This window comes from Triticum urartu, chromosome 3A, assembly GCF_056163025.1.
Source record: "Triticum urartu cultivar PI428250 chromosome 3A, HENAU_Tu73, whole genome shotgun sequence".
In the NCBI taxonomy this organism is placed as follows: domain Eukaryota; kingdom Viridiplantae; phylum Streptophyta; class Magnoliopsida; order Poales; family Poaceae; genus Triticum; species Triticum urartu.
The window spans coordinates 662,896,356-662,916,716 of NC_141875.1; the positions used below are offsets into that span (position 1 = coordinate 662,896,356).

A 20,361-nucleotide genomic window follows, 5' to 3' on the forward strand; every position below is an offset into this window, starting at 1 on the left:
AGAGGGGGGAACTAGGTGGGGTTTGTGGGCCGTGTAGGAGGGTTAGGCTGAGAGGAGAGGGGAGAGATGCAGCCCGGCATGGTTTTCGGAGACTGAAAACGTCCGACGAAAAGGTCAGCTACTATTGCCGCTATATTTATCCGTTGGGGCATCAAACGGACTCCGAATGCGATGAAACTTGGCAGGTGTCCTACCTACAACATAACAAGACCGCACACCAACTTGATCGGCTTAAGGCCAAAAGGAAATCATGTGGGGCCAAAGAGAGTGTTGCAACATCACAACTCAAACATAGGCACCCACCGAGCACAGCTCAAATGTTGCTTGGGGGCTCTTTGCTTCTCAAAGAACAAAGACCTTACACCCTTGCAGTAGGATATCAAGCCAGGCTTGGAAGCCAGGTGTATTCACCCAAAAGCCCGGATTATCCTGCCTTTTTAAGTAAGCCACTCCATCCAGCTAATCCTGGTATGACACGCCGAACGTTTGACAAGTCAATCTCATAGACCCTGAACTTGTCAAAGTTAAAACGACGATTGGTTAATGTGAGGTCCATCTTAAAAGGCTTCGAAAAATGGTTTAACTCAGTGGCCTGGCAGCCCATGAAAAGCCTCGATTTAGGGCCTGGCAGCCCATGAAAAGCCTTGCACGATCTTTTTGTGTTTTTATTTGACAAGTTTTTTCTCTTTTGGTGAGATTTTTAATATCTTATGATAAACCGGTGTTTATTGACCTGGGTTGGCTTTCAACGATAAGTTGTCAGTACATGATCAATTATAATCCAGCGTATATTGACCCGGTCTGGTTTTGACTACAAGTCACCAGCAATATATATGGATAAACCGGTGTTTACTATAACCCGGTATGGTTTTATCATAAACCGGCAAAACATGGACAGAGTTGTCAATACTAAGGATTGAGGTTATCACTCTTGCTATACAAAAGTTGGTCAACCAACAGTGTGATTCAATATCACAGGTATCATCTCTTTCATCTTTGATTATTTTCAAAGTACAGCCTTGGTTATAAACCCCGGCTATATATTTGGGCATCATGACCCGTCCTGCGGTAAACCGCCAGGACACTTTCAACTTCTTGTATGCAGGAACAGTTTGCATAACACTGCTACAGATTATGAACATAATATATCCTAAAGCATGATGGATTAATAGTATTAGGCAACATAAATATGCATGATGGCATATCAGACAAAGTATTTTGAACTAGCCTATTACAAGGTGCTTTAATGCCCAAAAAGAATAATTGTTTTCAGCAAGTGTGGCAGTATGCAGAAGGCTAAACTGGCCTTCGGATCATGATTCGTCGCCAGGTTGACTTGAAGGCTGTGGATCGTCTTGCACTGGTGCATCCTCCTCCTCTCTACCCAGTGGCTGGAAGTCAATGGTTGCCCAATCGATTCCAGTTAAGGCTTGGAACACAGCTTCATCACTTATAAGGTTGGAGGGGTCAACATCAGGGGCATAGGTGTGCTTACGGATTGGCTGTAAGGACATATTTATCCCTAAGTGTTTTGGTGATTGATGACAACGCATTTGTGGACTAATCGTGTGCCATGAGTATTCCAGACACTTCTTTGCTAGGCACAAGACGATTGGGTGCCCCTCGAAGACTGACGAAGACGGCGTCTTTTCTACGTTTCTTTTTGGTGGATTTGAGTCGTAGGAAAGCCGTACTATTAAGAGGGGGTCCGCGTTGGAAAGGTTTGGGTGGAATCATCACGTACATGTCTCCTTCTTATCCCATCCTTCTTCCTTGGAGCTTCCTCCATTTTTCTTGCCTCCCTTGTCTGGCTGCCGTTGTTGGTTCCGGTAGTACTGCTCCTAGGTCAACGGTAGTACCATTGACATCCGCGGTAGTACCGCGCGGTGGCGCGGTAGTACCGCAGGTGCCCATGGTAGTACTGCTCCCCTGGAGCCGCACTATCGCTGCCCACCAGGCTAGTGCCGCCCCTTTGCGGTAGTAGGAGCGGATGTAATTTTTTACATCCGCACCTACCGCGGTAGTACCGCTTTCGCCGTGCGGTAGTACCGCGCTATGCGGTCAGGCAGTAGTACCGCCCCTCGGCATTACTACTGTGTCGGGTTTTTGCTACTTCCGTTTCTTTGCGGAAGTAGGCACGGAAGTTTCCCTTCTCCCCTGGCTGGGACTTTTGCCTCGCGGTAGTACCGCATGGGGGGCGCGGTAGTACCGCACAGCCGTGCGGTAGTACCGCGCGGCCTTGCGGTAGTACCGCTGGCCTGGCGCGGTAGTACCGCTGGCCGCGGGCTGGTTGGTGGGTAACAGTTGGATCTTTTCCACACACTATATAAGGGGTCCCCTTCTTCCCCGTTAACTCACCTCTTCCACCACTAAGCTCCATTATTGCTCCAAGCTCCATTTTCGCCCGATCTCACTCCCTAGCCAACCAAACTTGTTGATTTGCTCGGGAGTGGTTGAGAAGGCCCCGATCTACACTTCCACCAAGAGATATTTGATTCCCCCCACTAATCCCTTGTGGATCTTGTTACTCTTGGGTGTTTTGAGCATCCTAGACGGTTGAGGTCACCGCGAAGCCATAGTCCATTATGGTGAAGCTTCGTGGTGTCGTTGGGAGCCTCCAATTGAGTTGTGGAGATTGCCCCAACCTCGTTTGTAAAGGTTCGGTCGCCGCCTCCAAGGGCACCAATAGTGTAATCACGGCATCTCGCATTGTGTGAGGGCGTGAGGAGATTACGGTGGCCCCAGTGGCTTCTTGGGGAGCATTGTGCCTCCACACCGCTCCAACGGAGATGTACTTCCTCTCAAAGGGAAGGAACTTCGGCAACACATCCTCGTCTCCACCGTCTCCACCCTTGGTTATCTCGTGCCTTTACTTGTGGAAGCTTATTTGTTTCATATATCTTGCTTGCTTGTGTTCCTATCCGTATTGCATCATATAGGTTGCTCACCTAGTTGCATATCTAGACAACCTACTTTGATGCAAAGTTTAAATTGCTAAAGAAAAGCTAAAAATTGTTAGTTGCCTATTCACCCCCTCTCTAGTCAACCATATCGATCCTTTCAATTGGTATCAGAGCCTCGTCTCTTTATTAAGGACTTTACCGTCCAAAGAGTATGGTTGATACCGTAGACGGTGTGGAGGAACACTCCGGTGTGAATCCTATCTCGTCTACGGGCGATGGGGGAACCTCAGTCTCTCGTGAGGATTTCAATGTGGCCTTGGAGACATTCAAAACCTCCATGATGACCGAAGTTGAGAGCATGTTTACTAAATTTCTTGAGGGGCTTAAACTATCCACCGCACCGTTGAAAGTGGGTGATCCCGCCAACAAGGTGACGGATGCTATCCCCGACAAGGGGGAAGCTAGTAGTGAAATGGCTCCTTCTTCTAGTGGTAAGAATGGCACCGGCATCTTTGCCCATGTGGAACCACCACTTGTTTATGGTGGACCGATTCCTTCCACTCATTTGAATCATGCCGGTCCTCCTCCTAAGATTGTGAAAAATGAGGACTTTGATTCTTGGGTTTACCGCTTTAAACGTCATTTAAATCATGTGAACACTAACCTTTAGAGAATCATTGAAGAAGGTTTTTATCCGCATGATCCAAGCAACTTCACTCCTCGATAAGCCGCGGATAATCAATTCAATGAGAATGCTCTCTTCATCATTCAAGATGCAATTCCACCCGAAGACCTACCTCATCTTCGTCCCTTTTCCTTGGCCAAAGATGCATGGCATTGTGTTGTCTCTCTCTACCGGGGAAGCGCAAGCATTCAACGCTCCAATTATGAAGTGGTACAAGATGAGGCCGATGAGTTTGCAATGAAAGAAGATGAAGAACCTCGTGAGCTTTATCGGAGAGTAACCAAACTCGTGGTCTCACTACGAGATCACGGGAGCAAGGACACAGATGACAATTGGATCAAGCGCAAATTCCTCAAGGCAATGATGCCCTATCACAAGGCCATGTCCTCCGTCATTCGTCAAAGACCAGACTTCCACACTTTGACCTCAAGCGAAGTGTTGGATGAGTTTGTGGCCATGAACATTTTGGACAAGACCGCCGACAATGCGGTGCTCCGTTCTCAACGGGCAAAGAAGCCTAACCTTGCATTGAAGGCCAAGCTCACCGTGGAAGAAGAAGAAGAGGAAGAAGAGGAGAGCAACCCCAAAGATACGAAGTATGCATATCATGAACACATGGCACTTGCTTCAAGGCAATTTTGGAGCAAGAAAAACTCGAGGCCAAACTTTAGCAAAAGCAACTCGAGTGGCACAAGGGGCAAGCAACGTGTAAGGACTTGCTAAAATTGCGGCAACGTGAGTCATTTTGTTGCGGAATGCCCGTATGAGAAGAGGGAAGACAATGGTGGCAAGCTCATCCGAAAGGACAAGGCCAAGTCGTTCCCCAACAAGAACAACTTCACCAAGAAGACTCCTCCCAAGGCTTTGGTTGTGCAAGAAGAGTACAATGAGGATGATGACGATGATGAAGATGGTGAGTCAGTTGCCATGGCCTCCGTTGCCATTGCAACAACGTCACAGGTGTCTCTCTTCGACTCACCCAACGAGAGCATCACCGCCAAGTGCCTCATGGCTAAAGCCACCAACAAGGTAACCTCCAACATCAAAACTACCATCATTAATCATCCTTCCCCGACGGATAGCATTAATGAACTTGAGGGAGCTAATGTGGAGGCTAACGAGTTTGAGGCCTTTATGGGCAAACTCAAGGGAAAATCCAAGAAGCACTTTGTTGCTCTCTTGGAACAACTTGGTGAAGCCAATGACATGATCGAGGCTCACGAAGACACCATCTCTAAGATGGAAGGGCATAGTCGTGACTATGCCGATGAGATCTCGGATCTTTCCAATGCTCTTGAGGAAGAGCGTGGTCTTCGTTTGGCTCTTGAGGAGTCACACAACGTTGATCATGCTAAGTTAAAGAAAGATTATGATCATGTCCTCATTGTTTCTCGTGTGCTAAATTCCGAGAAGGCCAAACTCGGGGTTGATCTTGCTAGACTCAAAGAGGAGTTTGATATACTTGAAAAGGCCCACAAGGCCTTGAAGGGTATTCACGCTAGTCTCAAGGAGTCTCATGATCAACTCCAAGTGAAGCTAACTAAGGAGAAAGCAACTTTTCCTCATATGGTTTTAATTGATAATGCAAATGCTACTAACCCGTGTTGTGAGCATATACATCTTGTTGAGGAAAATGCGAAGTTGAAGGAGCAACTTGAGAGAGGTCTTGCGACTTGCATACAAGGCAAGAAGAACCTCAACGCTCTCTTGATCAACCATAAGTGAGGTGTGGCCAAGGAAGGGGTTGGGTATGTGCCCGACTCCAAGAACAAGAAGAAGAATGACAAGACCAAACGACCTCCTCCCCTCATGCAAACCTTTGTGAGGGAGGGAGAGAATGCCCCCGAGGAGAAGAAGAAGAACAATGTCAAGAAGGGCAATGCCACCCCTCTCAACAAAGCCGGCGATTTTAACCCTTCTTATGTGTTATGTCGTGCTAGTGATGGGCATGTTTATGCCAAATTTGTTGGTTCTCTTCATGAGTACATTGAATGGTCTATTTGGGTTCCTAAGACCCTTGTTACTAACATCAAAGGACCCATTACAAAATGGGTACCTAAAACCAAGCATTAATCTCTTGTAGGTGTTTGCTTCCAGTGGTGGATCATGGTTGCTCGGTAGCGGAGCTACAAATCATATGACCGGAAGCAAGGACTTGGTGGTGGACGTGCACAAAGTTCCATCTATGCCCACCAATGTCGAGTGGGGTGACGCCTCATCTTCTAAGGTACTGGGACTTGGCAAAGTGGTCATCTCTCATGATCTCACGATCGAGAAGGTCATGCTTGTTGAGTCCCTTGCATACAATTTACTTTCCGTTCGTCAACTTGATATCATGGGATTTGCCACTTTCTTTGATATCAATATCGTGGCCCTCTTGTGGAGCAAGACTCTTAAAGTAGCTTTTGTTGGGCATGTCGAGAACGGTCTCTATGTGATTAACTTTTCGAAGCGACCCACTAAGACCGCGACATTCCTAATGGCTAAAGTTGATGTGGGATGGCTTTGGCATCATCGTTTATCCCATGTCATATGAGATCTCTGCAAAGTCTCCTCAAGGGGGACCATGTCCATGGACTAACGAATGTTAGTTTTGCTAAAGATCGTGCTTGCGGTGCTTGTATCGAAGGAAAGCTACATGAGAAGGCTCACCCTCCCACGACTATCATTTATTCAAAGAGGCCTTTGGAGCTCCTTCACATGGATCTCTTTGGGCCTCCATCCTTCGATAGTCTTGGAGGTAGGAAGTATTACTTGGTGATTGTGGACGACTACTCAAGGTACACGTGGGTGTATTTCTTCAAGAGGAAGAGCGAGACCCAACAAACCATCATTGACTTTGCAAATGAAGCTCAACGTCAACACAATGCAAAGATCTTGACAATAAGAAGTGACAACGGCACCGAGTTCAAGAACTACACCTTGGATGAGTTTCTTAGTGATGAGGGAATCAAACATCAATATTCCACACCCTACACCCCTCAACAAAACGGTGTTGCGAAGAGGAAGAACCGGACGTTGATGGATGCGGCAAGGACCATGATGGCGGAGTTCAAGTCTCCGTACAACTTTTGGGCCGAAGCCATCAACACCGCATGTCATGCATCCAATCGGCTCTACCTCCGCAAGGGCTTGAACAAGACTCCATATGAGATACTCATCGGTAACAATCCCAACCTCAAGTACTTCCGGGTATTCGGGTGTAAGTGTTTCATTCTCAAGAAAGGTGTTCGGTTGTCTAAATTTGAGGCTAGAGCTTATGAGGGCATATTTGTTGGTTATGCTACAAACTCTCATGCTTACCGTGTCCTCAATAAATCCACGGGACTTATTGAGGAGACGTGTAACATGGAGTTTGATGAGAATAACGGCTCCCAAGTGGAGCAAAGTGGCACTTGTGATGTAGGTGATGAAATTCCTCCTCAAGCCATAAGAAGAATGGGTGTTGGTTTTATCCTACCCATTGAGGAACCCCTTGTGGCCGAAGGAGAAGGACAATGCTCCACTCAAGTGGAGCCATCACCAACCCAAGGCCCACACGCTTCCGAAAAACAAAGTGAAGGCCCTCAACCTCAGGAACAAGACCAAGGGCAAGATCATACTCAAGACGGTGTGGACACACCAAGTGATGCCCAAGGTCAAGTTCTCTCCCCCGAGCAAGTTCAAGATCAAGAACAAGTTCATGACGGCGCTCAAGACGATCAAGTAACCGCTCCTCAACTCACCACTGAGGAGGAATTAGAGCGTCGTGCCGCCAAGGTTGCTTCCAAGCTCTCCACCAAGGATCATCTCATGACGAATGTGCTTGGAAGCTTAAGAAAGGGGGTAAGCACTCGTAGACAATTAGCAAATTATTGTGAGCATCACGCGTTTGTCTCTTGTGTGGAACCCCACAAGGTCTATGAGGCGCTAGAAGATCCGGATTGGCTCAATGCCATGCATGAAGAACTCAACAACTTCGAGCGCAACAAAGTGTGGAGATTGGTGCCAAGACCAACCGGGAATCACAATGTCATAGGAACCAAGTGGATATTTAAGAAAAAGCAAGATGCCCATGGGATTATCATTCGCAACAAGGCTCGTCTGGTAGCACAAGGCTACTCCCAAGTCGAGGGTATCGACTACGGTGAAACCGTTGCTCCCGCTGCTCGTCTTGAATCCATTCGCATGTTGATTGCATATGCTTCTCATCACAACTTTAAGTTACAACAAATGGATGTGAAGAGTGCTTTTCTTAATGGTCCTATTAATGAATTGGTTTACGTCAAGCAACCCCCCGGGTTCGAGGATCCCTACTTTCCCGATCATGTGTATCAACTCGATAAGGCACTCTATGGCCTTAAACAAGCCCCACGTGCGTGGTATGACCACCTTACCGAGTTGTTACAAGACCGTGGTTTTGAAGTTGGGCTAATCGACCCCACTCTTTTTACTAAGAAGGTCAAAGGGGAGTTGTTTGTGTGCCAATTATATGTTGATGATATTATCTTTGGTTCTCCTAACAAAGCTTTCAATGAGGAATTTGCCGCTCTCATGACCTCAAAGTTCGAGATGTCCTCCATGGGAGAGTTGAAGTTCTTTCAAGGGTTCAAAGTGAAGCAAAGAAGAGAAGGAACCTTCATCAATCAATCCAAATACACTCAAGACATGCTCAAGAGATTCAAGCTAAGTGACGTCAAGCCGACTTCCACTCCAATTCCCACCAAGTGCCAACTTGACTTAGATCCCAATGGTAAAGTGGTGGATCAAAAGGTATATCGTTCCATGATTGGTTCCTTGCTTTACCTTTGTGCATCTAGACCGGACATCATGTTGAGTGTGGGAATTTGTGCACGGTTTCAAGCCGCACCTAAGGAAAGTCACTTTGTGGCGGTCAAACGAATCTTTCGATATTTGGCTCATACCCCAAACTTTGGCTTATGGTACCCAAGAGGATCAAACTTCAAGCTTGTAGGGTACTCGGATTCCGATTGGGCGGGAGACAAAGTGGATAGGAAGTCCACTTCCGGAGGGTGCCAACTCCTTTGTTGCTCTTTGGTAAGTTGGTCTTCCAAAAAGCAAAGTTGTGTGTCTCTCTCATCCACCGAAGCGGAGTATGTGGCGGCCGGTAGTTGTTGTGCACAACTCTTATGGATGAGGCAAACTTTAAAGGATTACGGTGTCACTTGTGACAAAGTGCCTCTTTGGTGTGACAATGAAAGTGCCATCAAGATCTCTCTCAACCCGGTGCAACACTTCAAGACGAAGCATATTGAGATCCGGTATCACTTCATCCGGGATCACATTAGGCAAGGAGAGATCGAGCTCAACTACGTCAACACTCATGATAACCTTGCAGATATCTTCATGAAGCCCTTGGATGAAGCAAGATTTCGCGAGTTAAGGCATGAGCTAAATATCATCGATTCGAGCAATGTTGCTTGAACCCTTGCACACCCCACCATACTCAACGTGTTGTCCTATTTAGATATAGGCATGGACATAGGGGGAGTGATGTTCTCTCAATGAACTCTCCCTCCCCCCATTATGCATAAATCAATCAAGTCTTTCACATTATCCATGTTTGATGGTACTTGTGCTTCAAAGACGAGTTTTGGTCATGGACCCAAGGATAATTCTTCGCGGTGCCATACCAATTGACTCAAACATAGGTGGCTACGGCCACCGCCCTCTCTTTTGGAGAGGTGGTGTCTCGTGGTTGGTTCGTTTGTCATGTGCCTTTCTGGTTTTGTGTGTTGCGCGGTCTTGTGGTGTCGTGTTGGCTCGGAGTGTTTTGTGCAAAGATCTAGTTTTTCGTGTGCTCGAAACGTGCATCTTCTTGAGCTCACGGTACTGCCGCGTCTGGCCGCGGTACTACCGCTTTGGTAGGCACGGTACTACCGCGCCACAGCACGGTACTACCGCTCTGGTGCGATACTTCGGAAGTACCGCGTTGGGAGGTACTACCGTGTCTGGGCACGGTACTACCACGCCGTCGAGGGCGCATGGGGGTTATGACTCGGGCAAGGGAGTTCCAACTCCCCATACCCATTCTTTTTCCTCTCTCTCCATGTCTCTCTCTCTCAAGAACGGCGTCGGAGGCCCTCATCGGATCTCCGTCTCCGGACACTCTCCTCGGATTCCGACCGGTGGGATCGTTCCCCACCACTTCCTCTTGCCATGGACCAAGGTTTTTCCCCAAATCCATCTTTTTCTTGGCTGTTCTCTTGCTTCTAGGTTTTTGGGGAGAAACTTGTCATTCTTGAGATTTTAGGCCAAATCTGTGCAAGAGTAGGATGTCGTAGAGTCGTGATGCGTAGGAAACATACTTGATATGCTGTCTTGTGGTAGCTTTGTCCAACCGTAGTACCACCGTGGTTTCGCGGGCTTTGTTCAGATTTGAACTTGTTCAGATCTGACGCGGTGCGGTACTACCACCCGTCAGGTGCGGTACTACCGCTCTTGCGGTACTACTGCCCGTCAGGTGCGGTACTACCGTACTGTGCGGTACTATCGCTCTGCAGACGCGGTACTACCGCGCCAGCCGTGGCGCTAAGGTCGTACTACCGCTCCTACACCCGGTACTACCGTGATCTCGCACGGTACTACCGCGTCTAAGAGCCGTACTACTATCTTAGCTCCGCAACACTTGGCAGTACTACCGTAAGGATCAAATCTCTCTCTAGGCATTTATCATGTGTGCTTTCTGCTTGTTTCACTTGCGTTGTTGTGGTCTTTGCATTAATCTCTCTTGGCTGTTGTGGGTGTTTTTGCGTTCTGTGTCTCAGGTGGTGGCTCTCGCCGTTCCAATCCCAGTCGTGACACTGGCTCCAAGCGTCTGCACAACCCCCAAGATGAAGCCCCAGAGGGCTCCAATGCCCCCAAGCGCAATGTCAAGACCACTGCCAGCAAGCAAAAGGAACCTGCTAAGGGCATGGACGAGATTTCAATCACTGAGTATGTCGAGCGCCGGAAGATCAATCCCTATGTGAATCCTCGGGCTATCCTCAGAGGCACCAAGTTGTTCTGGACCAAGCAACAGGCTCTCATCTATCTGGATGTGATCAAGAACAAGAAGAATACCTTCATGGATGTCAAGTGGATAGACATGCATCACCTGCGGAAGGACAAGTTTCGTGACTATTTTGGAGAGGCTCTGGACTTGGTGGAGCAGTTTGCTATTCAGCCAGTGATCTCTTTTCACCTTGACTATGACCCTGAGCTCATCTGTCAGTTCTTTGCCTCAGTGTACTTTCATCCCGGGGAGGAGCAGAGGATGACCTGGATGACCAATGGCCGTCAGCTGTCTGCTACATGGAAAGAGTTCATGGATCTGCTGCACATTCCTGATGACGGGCTTCACACCCCCGTTGGCGTTCGCCCCCATGCCAACTCTGAGTCTGCCAACAAGAACCTGCTTCAGCCCTTCCTTGTTGAGAAGGTACTCCCCAATGGCAAGTCATCTTGGGTGTTAAACTCTTTTCTAGATATCATGCATCGCATCTTCCGCAACACTCTGTTCCCACGCATTGGCGACAAGGACAAGGTACATGCATATCTAGTGGACATGTTGCTCTTGTGTGCAGAGGCACGTTCTTCTCAGACTCAGCCACTTGATGTCTCACACATCATGTGGTGTGAGCTTCGGTTTGCGGTGTTCACTCGCAAGGTACCTATCTATGGACCGTACCTGTTTCTGCTGCTCTCCACCACTTGGGAGAAGATGTACCCGAGTGATGAGTTCCTTGCTCCAGACTGGATTCGCCATGAGTCCATCAGCCTCCGCGTCAAGCCCAACTGGGCCAACACCACTACCCGTGCTGAGGCCTCTTCTGCTAGGAGGGCTGCTGGTGAGGGGGAGGCTGCTACTGCTGAGAATGTTGCTGAGGACCGTGCTGCTAGGTCCACCACTTCTTCCTCTGAGCCGTCATGGGCCAAGAAGCTAAAGGACAAGATGAAGACTCTCTTCTGCATGCAGGCGAAGGGACAGTACAGGGCTCGTGTGGCTGACAAGGAGAGTCGCCGATGTGACAAGAAGGTTATGAGGCTCTTTGGAGAGGATGTGTCTGGCGGGTCTGAGGACGTCATCACACCTGAGGCTGCCTGGATGTCAAAGCAGGGATACAAGTGGACCAGTTCAGAGGATGACCTCGAGGAGACTATCCCCGCCACTGAGTCTGATGAGGAGCACGAGGAGCAGTGGGACGACTTCTCTGCCTGAGCCACCCCGTGTGTGTAGGTGTCCTCTCTGCCTTTTTGGCGTCTCGATGCCAAAGGGGGAGAGAGTGTAGGGATTTGCGTTGTGTCGTGCTTGGTGTGTTTGTTTGCTTTGTCGTTTGGACCTCGTTTGCCTCGTTTGCTTTTGTTTGGTTTGTGCCTCGAGACCTATCCTACATATGGTGTAAGACATATGCACTCTATCTATCTTAGTTAACTTATGTTTGTACTATCTTGTCTAGTGATAGATATGCCTTGTCTCTATAATATAGTGGGAGCTCTGTTCCTAGTATTCGTGTGCCATGCAGTCCATAGCACTCATCTAGGTGGCACACATCTAGGGGGAGCCCGTCTATATTATAGAGAGGAGGGGTTTGCATTTACTTAATAGTATTTTCTTTGTGCAAATCCCGTTTTGTCATCAATCCACCAAAAAGGGGGAGATTGTAAGGACATATTTATCCCTAAGTGTTTTGGTGATTGATGACAATGCATTTGCGGACTAATCGTGTGCCATGAGTATTCCAGACACTTCTTTGCTAGGCACAAGACGATTGGGTGCCCCTCGAAGACTGACGAAGACGGCGTCTTTTCTACGCTTCTTTTTGGTGGATTTGAGTCGTAGGAAAGCCGTACTATTAAGAGGGGGTCCGCGTTGGAAAGGTTTGGGTGGAATCATCACGTACACGTCTCCTTCTTATCCCATCCTTCTTCCTTGGAGCTTCCTCCGTTTTTCTTGCCTCCCTTGTCTGGCTGCTGTTGTTGGTTGCGGTAGTACTGCTCCTGGGTCAACGGTAGTACCGTAGGCATCCGCGGTAGTACCGCGCGGTGGCGCGGTAGTACCGCAGGTGCCCATGGTAGTACTGCTCCCCTGGAGTCGCACTACCGCTGCCCACCAGGCTAGTGCCGCCCCTTTGCGGTAGTAGGAGCGGATGTAATTTTTTACATCCGCACCTACCGCGGTAGTACCGCTTTTGTCGTGCGGTAGTACCGCGCTATGCGGTCAGGCAGTAGTACCGCCCCTCGGCAGTACTACTGTGTCGGGTTTTTACTACTTCTATTTCTTTGCGGAAGTAGGCACGGAAGTTTCCCTTCTCCCCTGGCTGGGACTTTTGCCTCGCGGTAGTACCGCATGGGGGGCGCGGTAGTACCGCACAGCCGTGCGGTAGTACCGCGCGGCCTTGCGGTAGTACCGCTGGCCTGGCGCAGTAGTACTGCTGGCCGCGGGCTGGTTGGTGGGTAACGGTTGGATCTTTTCCACACACTATATAAGGGGTCCCCTTCTTCCCCGTTAACTCACCTCTTCCACCACTAAGCTCCATTATTGCTCCAAGCTCCATTTTCGCCCGATCTCACTCCCTAGCCAACCAAACTTGTTGATTTGCTCGGGAGTGGTTGAGAAGGCCCCGATCTACACTTCCACCAAGAGATATTTGATTCCCCCCACTAATCCCTTGCGGATCTTGTTACTCTTGGGTGTTTTGAGCATCCTAGACGGTTGAGGTCACCGCGAAGCCATAGTCCATTATGGTGAAGCTTCGTGGTGTCATTGGGAGCCTCCAATTGAGTTGTGGAGATTGCCCCAACCTCATTTGTAAAGGTTCGGTCGCCGCCTCCAAGGGCACCAATAGTGGAATCACGGCATCTCGCATTGTGTGAGGGCGTGAGGAGATTACGGTGGCCCCAGTGGCTTCTTGGGGAGCATTGTGCCTCCACACCGCTCCAACGGAGACGTACTTCCTCTGAAAGGGAAGGAACTTCGGCAACACATCCTCGTCTCCACCGTCTCCACCCTTGGTTATCTCGTGCCTTTACTTGTGGAAGCTTATTTGTTTCATATATCTTGCTTGCTTGTGTTCCTATCTGTATTGCATCATATAGGTTGCTCACCTAGTTGCATATCTAGACAACCTACTTTGATGCAAAGTTTAAATTGCTAAAGAAAAGCTAAAAAAATTTAGTTGCCTATTCACCCCCCCCCTCTAGTCAACCATATCGATCCTTTCATTGGAGGAATAAGATCTTCTACATCATGTGTTGGCGCAGGAAGTCTTTTATGATCAGAATCGTAAACCGGCTGATATGAGTGAGATCTATTTCTTCAGCCAATTTGCTCGCTAAGGGGCGCATTTACTTTGTCAACCTTCGAAGATCATCATTGTTAAATTCTGAACCGTCCTCCTTTATGCCAGGATAGCCGCGGCCTATATCCGACGAGTCAAGATCTGGTATCCATGCCTTAGCCCGGATTAGTGCAGTCAGCGCACCTGACCTTGCAGCCGATCTTTTTAACTCGTCCAACCGGGCAGGCAGCATTGACAGCTTCTCAATGGTTTCCTTTATCAAAGTTGGAGGCGGTTTGTTATGAGCAGCGGTGCAAATGGCCCGTTGGGCTCCGGAATATAACTGCTCTATAAGAGTATAGGCAGCCTTCAGCTTCATCCGCATGTCAGAGCCCAGATGGGTAATGCGAGTTCCTGTATCATTGCGAGCATCAGTAAACCGGTCACTGATGCGATAATGTATGTTGAAACCTTCAGGTGAGGATACTTACCAAACACAGCAGAGGTCATGGCATTTATCTGTCGCTTTAAACCGGTCAGCTCTTCGGCCACCGGTTTAAGGGTTGCTTCTGCGTCTTCAGCTCTCTTTTGTAATGTGGTTTTCTCTACGCCCCAATCCACCCGTTCCTTCTTAAAAGTTTCCTTCGGCTTCTCCATGACTGCTAAGGCACTGGTTGGTTCCTCTTTGGCTTTAGAGGTTTCTGCTTGCTGGGATTTGATATTTTCTTGAAGATCAGCGGTTTGGGCTTCCTTTTTGCTCATCTCAGCCTATAAAAGAAGGACATATCATGTGTTGGCAGTGCATATTTAAAGTACCAAGCACATAACAAGTTATACACTTGGCACTTGGGGGCTAATGCCTATTTGCTTGATTATTAGAAAATTGTTACAAAGTCCCAAGCGCAATACAAGTATTATTCTTGGCACTTGGGAACTAATGTACATTTGCTCAAAGTAAACATTGGTCAAAGTCCTTGGGGACTACACAGGCGAAAGTTTAAAGATTACAATTCTAAAGTACCGGTTCATCTTAAAAAGATCAACTGGCCCTTGGAGGCTAAGCATGCAAAGTTGAGATATTACAAAAGTCCTGGTTTAGATTGACATCATAAATCGGCTCTTGGGGGCTACTGGAGTTGGTACTGGAAATTGGACATAAGAGAAAAACAGTTATGTAGTTACCTCATATCGCTCCTTCATCAAATTCACTAAACCGGCTTCGTAGTCACGGTTTGTGTACAGATGGTTTAAAAAACCAGAATGAAGTTCTTGGGCGTTGAGATGGGCGTAGCTTGACAAATCTGTGCTCCACTTGCCTTTGCCCACAACAGAAAGTTCTTCCTTGGCACTATGCTTTGATAACGCAACAGGATTGCCAGGGGTGGTGTGGCCAACACCAGTAATCATAATGTCATCTTCCTTGTCACCAGCAGCCTTGACTGGAGTTGATGGTTTATCAGTTGCCTTAGGTGGACTGGACGGTTTATCATCAGTGCGGACCGGGCTTGTCGGTTTATCAGCATGGCCTATTGCATCAACTTCTACTTGTTCAACAACAAAATCATGATCTTGAGGTGGCGGATCATCAAACATGGCGTCAGCATTTGTTCCTTCCGGTTCTGGAGTTCTTTCCGGTTCAATAACCACATGGTCATCAGACGGTTTATCTACCTGAGCTTTCTTGCTGGGTCTGGCCTTGGCTCTGAAAGAAAAAGATATAAAGGTCAGTATAACACGCGAGTATAAAGCGTCAAAAGATTGAGTTTACAGTGTTTACCCAGGAACAGTCTTAAGAGGAGGGAGTTGTGTGGCCGTTGATTCGCCAGATGATGAATGAGGCGTTCCCTGATAATTTGAATCGGATGGATTAAGAGGTTGTTGGGAATAACCTGCTTTGGGATAAGAAGGATCGGAAGTGGGTGAGACCTTAGATTGATGTTTCCGAACCGGAGTGTTCGGTAAACCGGCTGAAGTGACTACTTGGCCGCTGTGCCGGGTTGTGCGGTGAGCTTCGTGTTGCTGCTTCTTCAAAAGAAAGTGTGGGTCCAAGTGATCTAGGGGGTGAGAAAATCTTACTTTCCAGATTGCTTGACGGATTTTTTGTGTTGGCAGAGGGTCTGAACCGGAGGAAAGGATAATTACCTTTGCGTCATCGGCTTGGTTGCCTTCAGCGTCATCCTGATGATAATCATTGTTAATGAGGTGCATGGAAAATGAACTAAGAGAGTCAAGTTCTACCTCTGAGTCCGGATTATCCGGGTCATCATCAATGTTCGGTTATGAGGGTTCAGCGCTTTTCTTCTTGGCAGGTCTTTTAGTAACCTTGGTCTTGGGGCGAGGTGTCTTGGCCGGTTGATCTTGAGGTTTCTTCTTCCAAAATGAGGCATCACCCTGTTAAAAGATTGACAGATGATATAAAAGATTACACGGTTAAGAATATCAAGTACAAGCAGGAGTGAGGCAAGTCTTACAGCTGGCGGTTTATTCAAGGTATAGAAGGGACTTAACCGGGTCTTGCTGCAAGCAGCCTCCGATTCATTCAGTATTTTCTTAACAAACTCAGTAACTTCAGCCTCTGTTAGCTGAATACCAATATGTCGTTGAGGATCTTTGGAGTCCCCTGTGTACTCACACATTAAACCGGGGCGACGGCTTAACTGTAAAATACTCCAAGATATCCAGCAATGAGCAAAGTCAACTCCTGTCAAACCATTAGCCATAAAAGCTCTGAGCTTGGCGAGTTGTGGCACATATGTGGCCCGTTCTTTGGCAGTCAGCCGTTGCGGAAATGGATGTGTGTTGGTAAGACGGTGAGCACGATAACCCGGCAGAGGGTTCTCATCATCAAGGGAAGTATCCTTACAGTAGAACCAAGTCTGATTCCAGTCTTTAGGATGACTGTGAAGTTTGGCGTGAAGAAAGCTGGCGTCCTTCCTTTTCTGAATGGAAACGCCACCAAGTTCGGTGTTGGGCCCGTCTACAAACTCAGTACGATGGTTCAAGTAGAAAAAATCCCTGAACAATTCAATGGTCGGCTCCTCTTGCAGATAGGCCTCACAAAACACTTGAAAGTGGCAAATATTGGACATAGAGTTAGGTCCATGTCTTGAGGGTGGATCTGGAAGCTGGCAAGCACATCACGAAAAAACTTGGATCCGGGCGGTTTAAAACCACGGCTCATATGATCAACAAATACCACCACCTCGCCATCCCTGGGGGTAGGAGGGTTTTCTGGACCGGGAACTCGCCAGCGGATCTCGCTTCGTTTTGGTAAAGCACCAATTCTGACGCATCCATCTAGTTGCTCTTCAGTAACCCGGGAAGGGACCCAGTTACAAGCATAAAATTGTTTGGCCATTTCAAATGAAAAGCTGGAAAAAGATCAAATGTCGGCTTAAGGTTTATGACAGACAAGCATAAAGCGTAGCAGGTTAAGGAAAAGGTATTCAAGCATGCAAGATTGTTAAACCGGAGGCTGATGCTATTATAAATGGTAAAGCGATTGGCGGTTTGCAAGGGGCTAATGGTATATGGCAGATTATTTTCTGAAGGATAAACCACCCACGCGGACAATGAAAGTACAGATCTGAAGAAAAAAAAGATGACTAAGTGAGGAAAAACAAGTTTCACAGTTTCACATTGGAATTTTGGATCTACCACATGTGAGCAAAAGGAAAAAATTTAGACCTAAAAAGTTGAGGCTTGAGCAATTCGCGAAGTTCTAGATCGGTTTTTATACACAAAGGCATGGTTTGATAGGCAAAATAAGGACTGTTGTGGCTACCGCACGGAGGTACATCAAGTTTGAAGTCCGTCATATAGGATCTAATGAAGAACAAGGGTAGAACACCATGAAGCTTCTATAAACTCGCGAGAACCCTAGCGGATCTATAGAGGAAAATAAGAGGAACTCATCGAAGCTGTTGAAACAGCGGAGGCGCGCCACGTTTCTCTGGAACGTTCAGGTTGATGCAGCGGTCGGAGATGAAGACAAGGGCGGAGCTTGACGACGGCGGCTGCGCGTAAGGGTCGGGTCGGCGCAAGGAAGAAGAAGCGAGGAGGCAAGAGGGGGAAAATGAAAAGGACCCCCGGGTCTTATTTATAAGGTGAAGGGATAAGTGACAGGCGCGAAAATCGAGGAGTCCAAAAGTTGGATATGTGACAGAGCGGTCGCCTCGATTGTCGAAAGCTCATTAAAGAAGGTGAGGTATATTCAATTTTTAATAACAAGTGACGTCATGGCGGTTTATTACAAACCCGGAAGATGACGTCACGGCGGTTTACAAGATGTATGCGAAGGTGTTGAAGGAGGAATTTTTCTAAGTGTGGAAGATTGACACAAACAAGTTCAAATCAATCTGGGGCCTAATGTTGGAGATATTACTACTAAGTATAAACCGGCCATGAGGGGACGGGTTATGCCCACAATGAGTTAGTCATGTTTGAAGCCCATGAAGACAAGAAGTATGGCGCTTTACAGAGGAGATCTAACATGAAGGCCCAAGGCCCAAAGGCGGGTTAGGGCCCGTAGACATAAACCGCCGTATGATATGTAACTTATGTTGTAAGGCAAGGAAAGGTAGAAACCGAGCCGGGCACGTTTATGAGCCGGCCTCGGGATTCTGTAAACCGCCGGGCGTCAACCTGTGTATATAAAGGGATGACCCGGCGGCAGTTTAGGGACAGACAACAATAACTCGAGAGTCAGGCAAAGCGGATTCGCTCCCTAGTCATCGAAACCCTAACAATACCATCACAACTGGAGTAGGCTTTTACCTTCATCGTAAGGGGCCGAACCAGTATAATTCCTTACGTCCCTTGTCCGCTTTAACCCCTTTAAGCTAACCCGTCGTGATGGCTCCACGACTAAGTCCTTTCGCTGTGTGACAAAACCACGACAGATGGAGTGGGCTGAGCAATGTGGGCAAACATATCAGACAAGGATCTAAAGAAAAAGGAGCAGTGGCAGCAGAAGAAGAGAAGAAGCGGTAGCAATAGAAGAAGAAACAACATCAACAGAAGAAGAGGACGAGGATGGACTTCCACCTAGTTCAGCATCGATTAACTTTCCCCTATTGAGTCATATGATTGTTAAATTTGTACTGCTATTTGTTAGTAGCTAGGGTGAACTGCCATTTGTTTTCTAGCTAGGACCAAAACAATGTTTCAATTGTGTGTGGTAAGGTCACCACTAGTGAGAAGGGGTGATCACACCTTATGACGTGTGCAACCAAACACCATGTAGTGTGGCAACCCAGTGCAATGCAGACAACCAAACACCAGGTGAAAATTGATGCCCTGATGCAACCAGCCTTCATGCAGGTAACCAAACAACGTGCAGATGTTGGGTTTTGGACTGTATTGCCCCAGTCAGGCCCAACTGAGACACACATGCAAAGAGGCAAAAAATGAGGCAGGCATTCAAACATGCCCTTTGTGTTTTTATGTGGTCCAGAGAGGCATCTTGACCATTTTTTATGTGCCTCCTTGATATGGCTATCTAGAATGTGATTAAGGAGCAGTTTGGTATTCACTTGCAACGGAAATATTTTCCTAATGCTAAGCAAAGGTTGTTTGACCTTCTTAACCGTAGCAATGTGGTGCAAAGTGTGGCAGTGATATATTGGCATATTTGGGACACCCGAAATGAGATGTGGAATTCAGACTCTATGGTGAACCCTAATGTGACAATCAAGAAGATTCAAGCTTATGTAGATATGGCTCCTTTGCATTGTTTGAAGCCGAATCATTCACCAAGGTGTGTAGTTCTGAGGCAAGTTGAGTAACGGACTCCCCTCTTATTGGCTTGGGTTGCCTGGATGTTGATGGGACCAATCTTCACATCTTCATTTAGTTCGACGGCGAGTGTTTGTGCGGACCATAAGGGCAGGTGTTTGGTGGGCTGCCGCCAACCTTCCATGTCAGCCCAACCCCGGAATTTACAGAAGCTCTAGCTCTTCATTGTTGTAGTCATTCTCATGTGGGATGAAAGTTTTCACAATCTCATCTTGCACTCCGACTGCCTCACGCTGATCAAGAAGGTGAATGCTCCGGATAGGGGTCGCTGGTTCACAAGTCCTGGTGTTGCTGATATCAAATCTTTAGCGAGCAACTTTGCTTCGTTTTCCATTCATTCATGTAGGCCGTTGTGCTAATAAGGTATACTCATTTGTTAGCAATGGCGAGCGAGCTTGTTGCCTACTCAGCCTTCCAACAGTTTACCCCTGGTTGCATCCAGAATGTCGCAAACTCTGAATAATACTATGCTTATGTTAACGAATGAGCCAAACTTTGATATATATTTTTTAAAACTCATGTCCAGTCTCCTCCTGTTTTCCATGTGGCAGGACGAACGGTCAAATCCACTCAACTTACAGTGAAGCCAAGCCACGACTGCGGCATTGCTGCACCTGCAAATCTTGCCGCCGCCTGTGGCACTGGCATATAGGGACGGCAGAATTCAAGAACCGCCCTCTGCTGCCTGCATGGCTGCATGCATTCAAGTACGTACGCA

The 20,361-nt window shown here is 47.6% G+C and overlaps 1 protein-coding gene across 1 annotated transcript; it reads right to left on the reverse strand.

The window, feature by feature from the left end:
- Positions 1-13,914: 13,914 nt before the first annotated feature.
- LOC147981186 (uncharacterized) lies at positions 13,915-16,024 on the reverse strand. Its single transcript, XM_087515890.1, has 4 exons — positions 15,990-16,024; positions 15,030-15,549; positions 14,339-14,615; positions 13,915-14,261 (listed from the first exon to the last, which is right to left on the reverse strand). The coding sequence occupies exons 1-4, from the start codon at positions 16,022-16,024 to the stop codon at positions 13,915-13,917; spliced, it is 1,179 nt and encodes a 392-aa protein (XP_087372016.1).
- Positions 16,025-20,361: the final 4,337 nt, after the last annotated feature.